General features: G+C 40.2%; 1 protein-coding gene across 9 annotated transcripts in view; it reads left to right on the top strand.

Annotated features, from left to right (window-relative positions):
- BEGAIN (brain enriched guanylate kinase associated) overlaps positions 1-13,425 on the top strand; it is a 236,937-nt gene extending 223,512 nt beyond the window's left edge. For 6 of the 9 annotated variants that reach the window (XM_043548919.1, XM_043548922.1, XM_043548920.1 and 3 more), the window contains 3 exons: positions 4,505-4,612; positions 8,374-8,457; positions 11,325-13,374. In XM_043548919.1, coding sequence (XP_043404854.1) covers positions 4,505-4,612; positions 8,374-8,457; positions 11,325-12,698 — 1,566 coding nt within the window. In that variant the 3' untranslated portion in view covers positions 12,699-13,374. Of the gene's footprint in view, positions 1-4,504; positions 4,613-8,373; positions 8,458-11,324 lie in introns of all 9 variants that reach the window. The other 3 variants (XM_043548924.1, XM_043548923.1, XM_043548921.1) reach the window with 3 other exon arrangements.
- Positions 13,426-14,930: the final 1,505 nt, after the last annotated feature.

Below are 14,930 nucleotides of genomic sequence, written 5' to 3'. Positions count from 1 at the left end.
TTTTGATCAACATCTTCATTAATGATCTGGATGATGAGATGGATTGCACCCTCAGCAAGTTTGCAGATGACACTAAGCTGGGGGAAGAGGTAGATACCCTGGAGGGTAGGGATTAGGGTCCAGAGTAACCTAGACAAATTGGAGGATTGGGCCACAAGAAATCTGATGAGCTTCAACAAGGACAAGTGCAGAGTTCTGCACTTAGGATGGAAGAATCCCATGCACTGCTACAGGCTGGGGATCAACTGGCTAAGCAGCAGTTCTGCAGAAAAGGACCTGAGGGTACAGTGGACAAGAAGCTGGATATGAGTCAGCAGTGCGCCCTTGTTGCCAAGAAGGCTAATGGCATATTGAGCTGCATTAGTAGGAGCATTGCCAGCAGATCAATGGAAGTGATTATTCCCCTCTATTTGGCACTGGTGCGGCCACATCTGGAGTATTACATCCAGTTTTAGGCTCCCACTACAGAAAGGACGTGGACAAATTGGAGATTCCAGTGGAGGGCAAAGAAAATGATTAGGGGGCTGGGGCACATGACTTATGAGGATAGGCTGAGGGAACTTATTTAGTCTGCAGAAGAGAAGAGTGAGGGGGAATTTGATAGCAGCCTTCAACTACCTGAAGGGGGGTTCCAGAGAGGATGGAGCTCAGCTGTTCTCAGTGGTGGCAGATGACAGAACAAGGAGTAATGGTCTCAAGTTGCAGTGCGGGAGATCTAGGTTGGATATTAGGAAAAACTATTTCACTAGGAAGGTGGTGAGGCACTGGAATGGGTTACCTAGGGAGGTGGTGGAATCTTTAGAGGTTTTTAACGCTCAGCTTGACAACGCCCTGGTTGGGATGAGTTAGTTGGGGTGGGTCCTGCTTTGCGCATGGGGTTGGACTAGATGACCTCCTGAGGTCTCTTCCAACTCTAATCTTCTATGATTCTATGAAGGGCCTGGATACCAGTGGCAAGGTCCATGTCTGAAAGGAAAAGTCACAATCTCTTAACTAGATTCAGTGGTAAAAAGCTGATTGCGTTACTGGTGCACAATGATCATCGAACAGCAGCTGGGGGTCTGAAATCACCACTAAGTTGCAACTTGCCGTAACAAATAGTGGACATACTCTCTCAGTCAAAGGCTTTGATAATACCTCCGCCATCTCTTCCAGTGGTACCAGCATCACTTCAGTCTTGTTGGGATTGAGCTTCAACCAGCTTGTTTTTATTCATGCCCCAATCACAGCTGGATGCTGGCTGAGGCACTGAACTGCATTGTCCAAGTCCCACATGCAGAATTTGGTGTCATCAGCATACTTAAAACACCACACCTCACACCTCTTTGCTAACCCTGACACTGTGTTGTGTTGATATTATGGACCAAATCCCCTTTTAGTGTAAACACCATTGACTTCAATAGAGCTGTGCCAACTGACACCAGCAGAGAATTTGTCCCTATCTCTCTGCGTCAGGACTGCTGACATTAATAATGTCATTTCTAATTATGAGAATCTATGAAACTTTTTTAATAAATCAGTCGCATTTGGGCAGACACCAAAGCTGGAAAATGTCAGAATGACAAGCTATCAGTAACTAAATTAAAATGGAAACCGTTATTCAACCGTATTCAGTATTATTCAATGTAGCGGAAGGTATTGCTGCCAGACCACTTTAATCTTCCAGTCCTTTTCATATGCAGCCATCGATACAGGATATAAATCCTAGTTTGTCCACAACCTTCCAACATTGGAAAATATAATGGGGCCCAATTCAGTTCTATTGCACAGAAGTAGCAACTACTGAATTCAGGGAGACTGAGAGCAAATGGAAGCCCAGCTGGTTAAGAATTCATCAGCTGCAAGCGGTATTCAGTGCAATGTGTCTATAGTACACTGGGATATCTTAAAAATTAAATCTGCATACAATAGACCTTGGGTAAAATTTTCAAAAGCACCTAAGTGACTTAGGAGCCGAAGGCCAGATTTTCAAAGGTATTTAGATGCCTAAAAATGCAGATAGGCACCTACTGTGATTTTAAAAAATGCCAAAGCAGGTTAGGCACTTCACTCCCATTGATTTTCTGGTCAGATTTGCAAGTTCCACCAGATGCCTAATGCATCTTTAGACATCTAAATGTCTTTGAAAATCTAACCCTAAAGTGACTAAGGACCAGATCTGTAAAGGTACTTAGTGGGATTTACAAAAGCACCTAGGCACCATGCTTCCGTTGAGCTAGGCACCTAAATATCTTTTAAAATCTGTCCCTTAGGAGCCTACGACTAATGGAAAGACAGTGGGACTCAGGCTCCTACCGGCCTTAGTCTCTTTTGAAAAATAAGATGTAGGAGCTTTTTATCCTTTGGCTTTTCCACGGCATATGTACAAGCCATCACCAACACTGGCACTAGTTGCCGGTCTGACTGGCGGTCTGCTCGGCGAGGCCAAGGCCAGAATGGTCCTGGAGACTGAACTACCCTTTTTTACCCATAAATGACCATTCCAGGTCAGGGGGATGGGACAGTCCGAAGAAGCCGACATAGTCTGGAGACTCTTGGACTCTCGTTGCCTGTCCTGTCCCTGTTTGTTGATAAGAAGGGAGCTTCAGTCAGCCTGACACTTTTTAAAACAAGAACCAAGTTCCCTTTGATGATTTTAGAATGTGCTTTTCTTTGAAGTGCTGCTTAGTATGTAAAGTTCGCCACTCTCTGCTTTTATAAGCTCTTTTTATGGTAGCCACCTGCTCCACAACCAGATAATTAACCTTGCTATTTGTTCGGTGCCCTCAGGACACCTAACTCCCACTGCTGTCAATTATCAGACAACGCGGAGCCTGTAGTGATGGAAGCCTTTTCCTTGACTCTGTCACACTGACACACATGGCACTTGGGAAATTTAACTATCTAATACAGTTTGCCTGTTGGAGAAAACCCTTCACAACTTTTTAAAAGAAATCTAGAGTGAAAAGTCAGGTCCTGGACCCATGGCTAGAGTGAGGAGTCAAAGCAGAAAAGAAGTAGGTCAATGGTTAACTTGCTTGGTATTCTGATTTGCTGTGTGGCTTTTTAAAAAAGATCTTACTAGATAATTGCTGTGAGCAGTATTTTGGTGAAGGAGCAGTGTCCCCAACCCAACATCTCAGGTTTGTCTTGCATGTTTCTCCCAGGCAGCTATGCTGAAGGGATCACAACAAAAGAGCTAACTTCCTGTGATTGGAATCTCTCACCCCACCGCTTCAAGAGCCTAACCTAGCAGTCCTTACACAGGCGAAGCTCACTTTGAAGTCAGTTTTGTCTGCGTTAGAGTCTGAGCCATAGTCTATTGAAGTCATTGGAAAGTCTCCCAGCCCAGCTCCACAGACTTGTGCTAACAGGACTCAGTCTAGTGAGCTAAAAATAGCTGTGTAGATGTTGTGGCTCGGGCTGGAGTTTGGGCTCTGAAGTCTGGAGGCGGGGGGGAGGGAGCGGATGTGCTTCAGAGCCCAAGCTGCAATGTCAAAGCACCGTCTGTACAGCTATTTTTGCACACTAGTGCAAGCCCCGTTAGCACAAGTCTGTGGGCCCGGGCTGGCAGGCTCACTCCCGATGCAGTGAAGACATACCTATATTGCCTTGAGTGGGCTTTGACTCAGAGCCTTAGTGAGGAAGGGCGAAAGGCCCACTGGACTGGGACTCAGAAATCTGGGTTCACAGTTACCATCTCTGCCACAGAATCTATGTGGCTTTGGGCAAGTCACTTAATCTGTGTGCCCCATCTATAGAATTAAGATAGTATTTTTATTCTACATAGTAGAAGAAATGCTGAAGTATTAAGAGGTGACACAATAGGTTACGGGCCATTTGCACCTCATCTTTTGTGCTGATTTGTTTTCAATCACAAAATGTTGCTATAAACATCATGGGTATCCTTGCAATGTGATCAGCCCAGTGGGAAGAAAAGAAAGTGGGGAGAAAAAAGTTCCCATCATTTCAAATTTTTTTCTCTTACTCCAGATGTTCCACTCTCCGCTCATCAGGTAAACCACTCATCTTGGAAATGAACTTTAGAAACAAACAACCTGATTTGTCTATCTCTGGGACCTCCCAGAAAAGTAAATGGTCCTGTTATTTTCTGTGACTATTTGCTCCTCCTGCTTGGTGAAGATAGAAGAAAATGGTGTGATTGGAACATTTTTTTTGGAGAATTTGTTAGCGTGAAAGCCAGGGTTGATCCACCTCTCCAGGTTGGAAACCCAAGTGCAGCCTATGGATAGTAGAGGATGATCAATCCAGATGGTCTTTCATTTGCAATTTATTTCCCATTGTCTAAATTTTTTTTTCTGAATACATTTGGCCTTCATATTTACACAGCAGATCACCTAGTGTGCTGAGTGAAAGTAGCAGCTTATCTGGCAGCCGATAGGGAACATACTTGGTTTATGTTGTGCATCCCTCTGGCTTTGAAAATGGCGTCATGCTATGAGTATTTTTCAGGAATTATATCACAGGGGGAAAAAATACTGACCAATCCATTTTTTATACACAGGGTCAACATTATGAAGAGGAAAAAAGGGCTTTAAGCCACGAAATAATAGCGCTCAATAATCATTTAATAGAAGCCAAGGTGACAATAGATAAGTTATCAGAAGATAATGTAAGTATTTAATTATGGATACGTCTCAAGATTATGTGTGAAAGTGAATTAGGCAGTACATTTTATATGTAATTATAGAATCATTACCTATTATTTACAGTAAATGTGACTTGTCAATTCTAGGATCAGAAACATTACTATGTTTGGAATTTCTTTCACTGTATAATTTTAGCTTTTCTTACAATTCAATTACTGTGTTGCTATGACTGTTCCTTCAGGTTTTTCCTCTATGCAAAAAATTATAAGGATTTAGGGACACTAAATTTAAATAAAGCTATAATGCAGCTTTCTAAATACTTTTAAAAGGTGTTATTCTGCTATTGGGTTTTATGTAAGATTCAGCGGAGGTCACTGGGCAGACTGATGGAAGCATATGTCCCTAGGTCCTGTATGGTGAAGGTCCTGCATTGCACATGAGCGTCAAAGAGAATTCTACAGATGATTATGGTCTCGATATATGGCCCTAAATGTTGCTACCTTTCATTTGATCTTTTCATCTCACAAAAGGGATCAGATCAGCAAATCTTTACTCATTGGAATGGGACTCCTAGCATTAGTAAGCGCTGTTCGCACAAGGAATGTTGCAGGACTGACCCACCTTAGACCCAGAATTTAGGTTTTCCCCTGCTAGCTCATGGTGTAGTGTTGTATCTATCTCTGTATGAAATGAAACATGAAATGTCCTTTGCAACTGTCATGCATCTCATTAAATATTGCTGAAAATTATCATGCATTTTGAAACTGGCAAACAAGCTCATGAAATTGTTCTCCTGTACAAACTTCAAAATATCTGGCAGAGACAGACAGATTGCATGTGTTTAGTTCATTATAATCCCACTCCCCAGATGGAGATATTAAAAAAAATTCTTATACTAGAGAAGGCATTCTAGTCTTTTTAGGACATTCTTGTATGGTCCCATATGTGTACTTATGAACCCTTAGTCATATTTGAGAGTATCTTATTCCACAGATAGCCCTATTAAGTTTCATAGGACCACTCATACAAGTAACATCTTACTAATGGGAGCAAGGAGTTCAAAATCTGGCCCTTAATTTGTACCGCAATAAGGGTGTCAGAAAAATGGAATACATTTGTTATTCCCACTATTCTAATACCTGTAACTAAAAGAACCCTGTAAGTGCAATAGGCTTAATTCTGGTTACAAGTATAGTGATGTAAATATGGTGTAATTCCACTGAAGTCAATGGAATTTTTCCAGATTTACACTGGTATAAATGAAATTGGGTAAACATCTGCCCACAGTTATACCCCTGCAACTCCACTGACATCCATGGGATTGCATGAGAGCAGGATTTGATCCCACATGTGAACCAATTGCAGTTTTCAATTGTGGTGATTTAAAAATAGTCATATTGGATTGAACTAGAATATGGAGCATCCTCCAAGAAGCTGCTGTTGTTGTTATCACTATTATTATTCAGTATTTGTATTATATCAGAGCCTATAGGCCCCAGACAAGACTGAGGCCTGTACTCATCTCCTCATACCCTATGAGTCACGTTGGGCAAAATCCTGCCCTCTGGTAACGGAGCTGCATTGGTGAACCTGAGGGATGAATTTGGTCCAGTGTACTGTGCTCAAGAACTACCACATAGATCTTCCATATTATACATAATTGTTAACTAGAGAAGCTGTCGAGCACCTTATGAGACAAAGAGCGTATCCTTGCCCTGCTGACATTTCTTAAATGGATGATATTTCCCCCCACACTATGGGGATCACTAGTGAACAATACCTTAAATTCAGAAAATATGTGATGGAATATGAGACACCCTCCGATGCCACTTATTGATTATTGCTCTACTTGCTGCACTCTTGGCTTGTTCGCATCCAGATTAATATTGTATTCAAAGAGATGATTGATCCCAGTCAGATAGTGTATCCCATCATGCTGGGGATAAGGTACATCCACTACATTCAACTAATGCAATTTTCTACATACATTCTTCAGACATTTTTTTGAAGATGTTTAATATAAAAAAAAGTCTCAAAAATGTGTTCTACACTTTCTATGGCCATGTCTTCACAGACAGTAAAGCAGCCAGTCTTGAAATAAAGGATGAGACATAGAACGATTTCATTCTTGAGTGCCAAATTATGCCATTAGGAATCTAAAGTAGCTGTCTTTGGTTTTATATTGTGCAGCAATATGCTGGAAGTATGGTACGTACGTAAAATATGTCAGAACCATATGCACATGCAACAGAGATTTTGTTTTTAAATTAAATGTTTGGATTCCTACTGTTTGCATCTGTTTTCCAGAGTCAGGGTCTGAGTCACTAACATCCAATTAAAAACAGAATTACCTGGTAACTGTTGTTTACTCATATATGATAGTCTTTATATTTGAGGTAGACAGTGAGAGGTATATAGAAAGCCAAATAAAATAAAGCATCATAGTTTGCAAATATTGTTTAAGGGCATTTGAGTCTGCCAATGTAGATCCAACAGGACCAAAGAAAATCTACTTTGGTTTTTCCCACATTCATAGCAAGGTGATCCCAGGAGCTTCTTGTGGAACTGATTCTGCATATTAACTATATTTTCTCAAAAGAGGTATTCAGAAAAGAGACTTTTGCCCCTTGTTCTTTTATAGAAAATTGACGTTTTTTAAGAGAATAAATAGAAAGGAGAAGTCTGCGTGCAATGAAATTACAGAATTAGCACCAGAAAAACAAATGAAGCTATTTTAATCACAAATACGTTTTCTCTCTAAACATTATAAAATGTTTACAAGTTTTGCATGGCCTGGCGTCTGTAGGGTTCTTAATCCTTTCTGTGACACATCTTTGCACAACTATAAGGCTTACTTCTGAAAATAAGCTTCATCAGTAATCACACCTTAACAGAGTGGAACATTGCATAGGTTGTATATCAGTGGCCCTATAGATGCTGCATCAGAGGATAGCCGTGTGCTAAAATAGTACAAAGCAAGACTGAATATGGAGTTAAGCACAGATTTCTGTTCTGGATTCCCCCACTAAACAGGCTGAACGAGCCAATCAGCACAGAAAGAACATAACTAACCCATTTATTTCTCCTCAGTGTGAAATCCTCTTGCTACTTCCTGGTTCATTAAATGTAGTGCAGAATGTAACGAAATTGCAAATATCTTAAGTCTCATTGCAAGCCATAGTATTTGATGTCACCAAATGAGGCATTTTGGGATATCTTTAGTGAACCAGGAAGTACCAAGGGGAATTCACACAAGGAAGAAAGAGACAACAAAAATATAAAAAAAAAACGTTAAAACAATATCTGTGATGAATTCCCCCCTACAACCTGATGAGACTATTCTAAGTATCTCTAAAATGGTATGTAAGTGATTTGGGGGGATATTCAGTACAGAATATTTATGCTTAAGTCAAATTTCCTTTTCATTGTAGAGTTCACCTTTATTATAGTACTCAGTCTCTCAGGCATGCTTACTATGTAATGCTGAGTTCCCCATGGTAAGTATTCACCCAATACACTAAGTTGCAGACTGGTGTTTTTTAAGTAATACTGTTTAAAATTTCTCTTTCTGATCCATTTTTCCCTCCAACATTTCCTTTGATAACCAACAGAGCAACATTTCAGGAGCATGTAAGAAAAACAGAAACCTAATGAATTAGAAAAATAAAATGTGCTCTGCATTTTCCCAGAGTAAAACATACAAAGTTTGTCCAGAAATGGGAACAAGAATCAAAGCCTTAGGTTAGTTGCAAGCCATAAAAATCAGGCTTTTTTTGTTTTTTAGGAGCTCTATAGAAAGGACTGCAATTTAGCTGCTCAGCTGCTCCAGGGCAGCAAGAATTACGACAGGGCACATAAGCTTTCTGAGGTAATGTGATCAAACTTAATGAATATGCAAAGAAATAATGTTTCTTGGAAAACAGAATATTCATGCGTGATCAGTCCCAAAACCTGTTTGCCTTTATAGCTCTGATTTTTTCTCCTTTAAGAAACAGAAAGGGATGTATATATCTGTCGGTTTTCTGTACAGCTGAGCAGAGGTGCTGGAACTAATGGTGCTGGAGGCACGGCAGCACCCCCTGGCTTGAAGTGGTTTCCATCATATACAGGATTTACAGTTTTGTTCAATGGCTCTCAGCACCCCCACTATACAAATTGTTCCAACACCACTTCAGTTGAGGGAATTGTTAACAAAATCCCAGCTTCAGATGAAATTGATGATATATTCTTTTCCAAAAGCGCTGGTATGGATTGGAATGGGCCTGCATTGATCTTGTGCAAAAAGAAAAATGTTAGCATAATCAAAGCGCTAAGAATGTTCAGGCTACTATAATGTAAAATGATAAAAGAAACAATGAGATCCTGCTGGCATCAAGGTGTCTTTCCATCAAGGTATCTTTCCAGGATCAATTTTCCCCATGAAGCTATTGCCCAGCACCTGCAACTATATTCCAAAAATCAATTTTAAAACAAGCTAATGGGAAAGGATATCTTTTTCTAAGGCAAACAGAAAACCCTCTTTGATTTCCAGAGTGTAAACTTTGGTTAAATTAGACTTATCCCTAAACTTTCCAAGCAGCAGAAGTTTGAGAAACTGACCCTTTCAAGTTGAGGCAAATGGTTTAAAAAAATCGTGATTAGGGCTATATTTGTGTCATGGCATGGTACAAATCACAGCAAAACATAAGGAAAAAAATATGAACATTTAGCCACATGTCCACAACCTAAGGTGAAATCCTGGCCCCAATCACTAAAGTCAATGAGATTGTCATTGACTTCAGTGGTGACAGGATTTCACCCCAGGGTTTTAAATCATCTCATGACCTCTGAGACACTGTCGGCCTGATCCTACTCTCACTGAGATCAATGGGATTTAACAGGCACTGGATCAGGCACTTACCGGTCTAGTCTTCATTCTTATGGATGGGTATCTCAATGCAGGAGATTGGTCTTTTTCTAGACCAACTTTTGGAATGGTCTTACGCTGGGCAGCACCGCCAAGATGTATGTTTGTATGGCAGACGTTATTGCTACTAACACACCAACTTCTTCTAGCAGTTTCATTAGCACAGTGCTCTCAAATTGCCTCATTTATGCAGTTCTTTGATAGACTAGCGCAAAACTAAATACTAAATGTACTGACTATTTCAATATCAGTATAATGCTGAGAGATATTAAACACATCTGGTAACTGAGGCTATCTGGTCAATAAGGACAATGACTTACTGGAACAGAGGCAGAGCTTCCAAATTCTCCAATGTCCTGACCCTGCAAATGATTGCAGCTGAGAACAATGTGGTGAGCACTGTATATGGTCCCAAGCATTTCCAGGACTGGGCCCCACATATACCCAACACTTACTGAAAAGTATCCAGGGTGGTGTGTTGTGGTGGAGGCTTTGTTGGTTGGTTAGTTGGGTTTTTGTTTGTTTTTTCCCTCCTAGTTTCCAAAAGCTCTGTCATCTATTCAGCTGAAGAGGCAAATATTCCATTTATCACTGCAAGCATTTATTACTCAGCAACTCTGAGTATATTGTGAGGAACAATTATTTCTTTAAAAAGATGAAATAAGTGGATTCATTGCAAAACATTGAATACCTTGACAAATCCATGAACAAGCAATTTTAGATGACACAAGAATGTGAGCTGTGGTATGGCGTACCACTAACATGATATCAATACCGTTTTAGTAATTCCAGCCTCAGTGAATGATAGCCAAAAAGGGGTCAATAGTTCTTTTTTTCCTTGAAATATTTCAGGATATAAATATATAAATAATGCATAAAATAGATCAAACAGTAGTGTAATTATTGCAGTATGCTCTCACAAAAATGGCACCTATCCAGCATAGTAGTTTCACGCTAAATGATCTGTTTCTTTTGCAATAGTAACCACACCTTTATGGTGATTTACATGATCTTATTTTACAACTTGTTCTTTCAATCTTTGTTGCATCTGTAAATACTATTACTAATATTTCTATCTGCCAGAGTAACAGCAATATTACAGACCTTATTTCAAATGGAGGATACATGGATTAAATTAACAACATGTGAATTAACTTAAAATATCATGGAAGGTGTATAGATTAAAAAGGACGGTCATCTTACGCCAAACTAACAGGCTTGCCATTTCACATCACATCATATTTTGAATGCTTTAAGGTCTCTGGGTTAAACCAAGTATAAAAGCTCTCAAGTGAAGCTGGAAAATGAGGAACCATATATTATACAATGTGGAATCATTATCCACAGTGCTCACCCTTAAAAGCTTTTTGCCATAGAGTAATAGGGATGCTTACTTCAATACTTGCAGTACTCTTTATGGTACTGTAGGAAATACGGCTCTTTATTTAGTAATGACCTTATGTAATGATATAATGCAACTGGTAAGCTTTTAAGAGTGACCACTGTATAATTGATATAAAGGAGCAGAAGAATTTTATTTCTGGTATTTGGTCGTGGTTGTAAAAAAGTATGGGTGAATAGTGATGTGTGAATCTCAAAAGGTTCAGTGTTTGGGGATCAAGTAAGAATCCAAGGGCTAGATTCTTAGTTGGCATAAACTGGCACAGCTCATTGACATCAATGGAGCTACAATGATTTACACCTTGTACACACTGAAATAAATAATACTGTCTGGTTCACTCATTCACCTGTGTTCCATAAGCGCAGCTAGACACCATTAATGACTTTCTTCCTATTTTCCTTCCCCCTACCACTTCTCTATGTTACAGCTGCCATCTGACTTTCAGGAGAGAGTCAGCCTCCATCTGGAAAAGCACGGATGCAGCCTTTCTGTACCCTTGTGTCACACATCATTTGCTGACAACATACCAACTTGCGTCATCGCTAAGGTACTGGAGAAACCAGACCCAAACAGCTTGTCTTCACATTTGTCAAGTACATCTGCAAGGGATCACTCTTTTCAAGATTCTGTTGGGAAGCTTGGCCAAAGGCCCCAATATAAGTCTGACATCTACTGCAGTGACACTGCCCTTTATTGCCCTGAGGAGAGGAGGAGGGAGAGGAGACAAAGTGTTGATATGCAAGTAAAAGATGTGGGGTTTTTGAGGTCCCAGAACTCTACTGACAGCACTGTAGAAGAAGATGGCTTCCATTCTAGCTTCTCTCATGAAGCCTTCCCGGAATATGTTACCTCTTTACCAACCTCAAGCTCCTACTCCAGTTTCAGCGTTACCTCTGAGGAAAAAGAGAATGCCCAGGCCAGCACTCTGACTGCCTCCCAGCAAGCAATCTACCTGGGCAGCAGAGATGAAATGTTTGAAAGAAAGTCATGTTCTAGTTATGAACATCAGGGAAGTCCTAGGTTTGCCAAGTCGAAGTCCGTACAGCAAATGGAACTTGCTGATAACAATGAGAACTCTCCCACTTTTACTAGGACTCTGCCACCTTATGCTAATGAGCCTTTTCATTTCTCAGCCATAACGACGCAACAGGCATTGGCAACTCAGAAAATGCGTAACGACTGCTTGAGCACCCATCTTTCAGAAGAAGACTTACCCGGGCGGTGGAGGCAGCTGAGCGTAGAGGACATTGGTGCATATTCTTATAGGAACGCTGGCAGACTATCACCCTGTAGCTTTTCGGAGCAGTACTACAGCAGCCCTGTAAAAAAAACAGAGAGCCGAACAAGCCCCATCTATGCTGGTTACAAAGGAGATAGCTTCTCAGAGGGAGAAGATATCTGTCAAAATAGACTTGTGGATTCTTGCTTCCTCAGAACAGACAGTGGCCTGAACGTTGACATCTGCACTAGCTGTAAACAGGACAAGTTGCCCTCTTACAAAACAAAAGAACCAAGAGACCCAAAAAATGACAGGATCACAATGCAGTTGTGCAGTAGCAAAAACATCGACAGTAGCCCCGTGTTGAAAAGAGAATACGTTGATGTAAGCCCAAACAGCTCAGCAGAATCCCTCAATCAGAGTTCAATGGAGGCTTCAGAGATCCATCAGTCTTCCAAGGAGCAAGGAAGCCATTCAGGTCTTCACAGCAAACAGCAGCAGTTTCAACGGACTGGGAGTACGGGTTTGAGTCGGAAGGACAGTCTTACAAAAGCACAGTTATATGGAACCCTTCTAAATTAAATAGCTTCCAAAACTGCAATAAGAAAAAAACAAACAACGTTTGACATTTCTTTTGAATGACAGGGTCTAAGAAACAGGATTATTATAAAGTATATATTCAAAATGGTACTGTATGTTTAAAACAACAATCTGTACAAAACCATTGCACAGCATTTTTCACACAACATCCTTTCCCCCTGGAAGACCATCCTTTCCCCCCTTTTATAAACCTGAAATATTTTTATAAACAAAATGGTATTTATTAGATTATCCTTAATCTAAGCTATTTGAGCAGCAACCTTTTTCCTTCAAGCAGGTTTCTTATTTATTTTTGTGCATGAGGCCATCAGTGCCTGTACTCTTGGAGGAAGAGGGTAAAATCATCCTTGTGATGACAAAAGTCAAACCCACTCGATAAGATACCATCAACTCTGTGTCAAGTGAAGCTGAAGTGTATGAAAATGGTGAATTTAAAAAAGTATATTTTTAAATGAGAACAGAAATGAACCCTAAGTTCTTTCATACAAATGTATTTGAGTGAAAAATGTACACACAAAATAATACAGTTATTTTCTTCTTTTATTCCATTGTGTTTCTGCTTTCCTACTTTCCCTTGTATACTACCTCAAAGTAATTGAGGGTTTCTTGGTCACATATTTTCTGTAGGCTTGCATTTATATTGTCTAAAATGCATGAAGTGTCATAATTAGTACTGTATTTTGCATTACTTAATAAAAGACACCAGTGGAAATATTTTGATTTTGTCCTCTTTAAAATATATCCTGGGGGATGCAATTATTCACATTTGTTCTCTGTGGGATCAATCCTGAAAGGGGTTCCCCATTAAATTCAGTGGGAGTTGAGGGCACCCAGCACCCTGCTGGGGTTACTCAACACCTTAAAGTATCAGAGAATCAGGCCCTATTTAACCCTAAAGAAGGAAAATCTCCAGATAATATAAAATCCAATAAATGTATGCCTCACCAGTTGCTTTTGTGGCGCTCTCTCTTTGTTTTCCTTTTTTAATTATAAGAATGAAAGTCTCAGGCACAGATGAGTTATTCCACAAAATAGGGATGACTGCAGCAAGGGTGATTTCATTATAAGCAGCAGAAAACGGCCTGAAAGAGGACAAGACAAAACAGCTGTGGGAGACGATGTACACGCTGAAGAGGAGAATTTGGTCCTTAATATTCATTTGAATTGAACAAATAGGATTTGATGGATAGTGCAGTGTGCACTGATAATGAGCACTGTAGTTAGTGGTGAAAACCAACCCCGCCTCCCCCCCCCTTCAAACACCTACTTCAGTAATTACGACTTTCTCAAACCAATTCCTTTGGGGATGGCATGTTCCATGACTGGATGCAACCCAAAGGTAATATTTTTTTCTTGTGTGGTTCAGTATTTTTCAAAGATAGAAACATTTAAAGACATACAGTAAAATCCTGGCTCATTGAAGTCAATGGGAGTTTTGCCATTGACTTCAATGGAGCCAGGATTTCACTCGTAATTTTTGCATTTGTCCCTAAGAATTTTCTTTTTGTTGCAATCCCTCCACTTAACAATGTACTGTTCATAGAGTAGCAGAAGGGAGATAGAAGAAACAAGAAGAGGAAAAGGATTCATGAAAGTGGGTCCCATGGACTTCACCTTCGTCTTTAATGGAAGTACTCATGGAATAAGATATGACTCGATGCTGTAGTAAGGGTGGCAGAATGTGGCTCTACGTCCTTATGTCACCCAGTCATATCCACGGACTTCATCTCATATGGTGTATAACCCCACACACTTTTATGGTGCCCCTGAATAGAGGACCCTTATTTAGTGTAATATAGACCCAATACCCAATGTGCTAAGAGTGGAAAGCTAAAATACTTCTCGGGTAACTTAACTAACAATGTAATTCATATTACATACTAGAAGAAAATATTGTCTCGGCTGGCTGAAAACTGATGAGTCACTCAAGGCCAGGTTTTCAAGCACGCAGCACCAACAGCCCCCATTGTTCTCTGTGTTCTCAGCTCTTTAAAACTGCCCCTTATTTATGTGCCTAAGTATTTGCTGAGCTCTTTAGAAAATCTGGCACTAAGTTCCCATTGTTCTTTGAAGGTCAAGAATATTGCTGTTGGGGGCTGTCATATCTTGCCACCTTTACTCATATTGACTAGCACCTTATTCTGAGAATAGGCCTATTGAAGTCCACCAAATTGCTCATGGCATAATGTACCCTGTGACCAGTATGAATAAGTG

Source organism: Chelonia mydas, chromosome 6, assembly GCF_015237465.2.
Source record: "Chelonia mydas isolate rCheMyd1 chromosome 6, rCheMyd1.pri.v2, whole genome shotgun sequence".
Taxonomy (NCBI): Eukaryota; Metazoa; Chordata; order Testudines; family Cheloniidae; genus Chelonia; species Chelonia mydas.
This window is presented reverse-complemented; position numbering and strand designations above follow the sequence as displayed.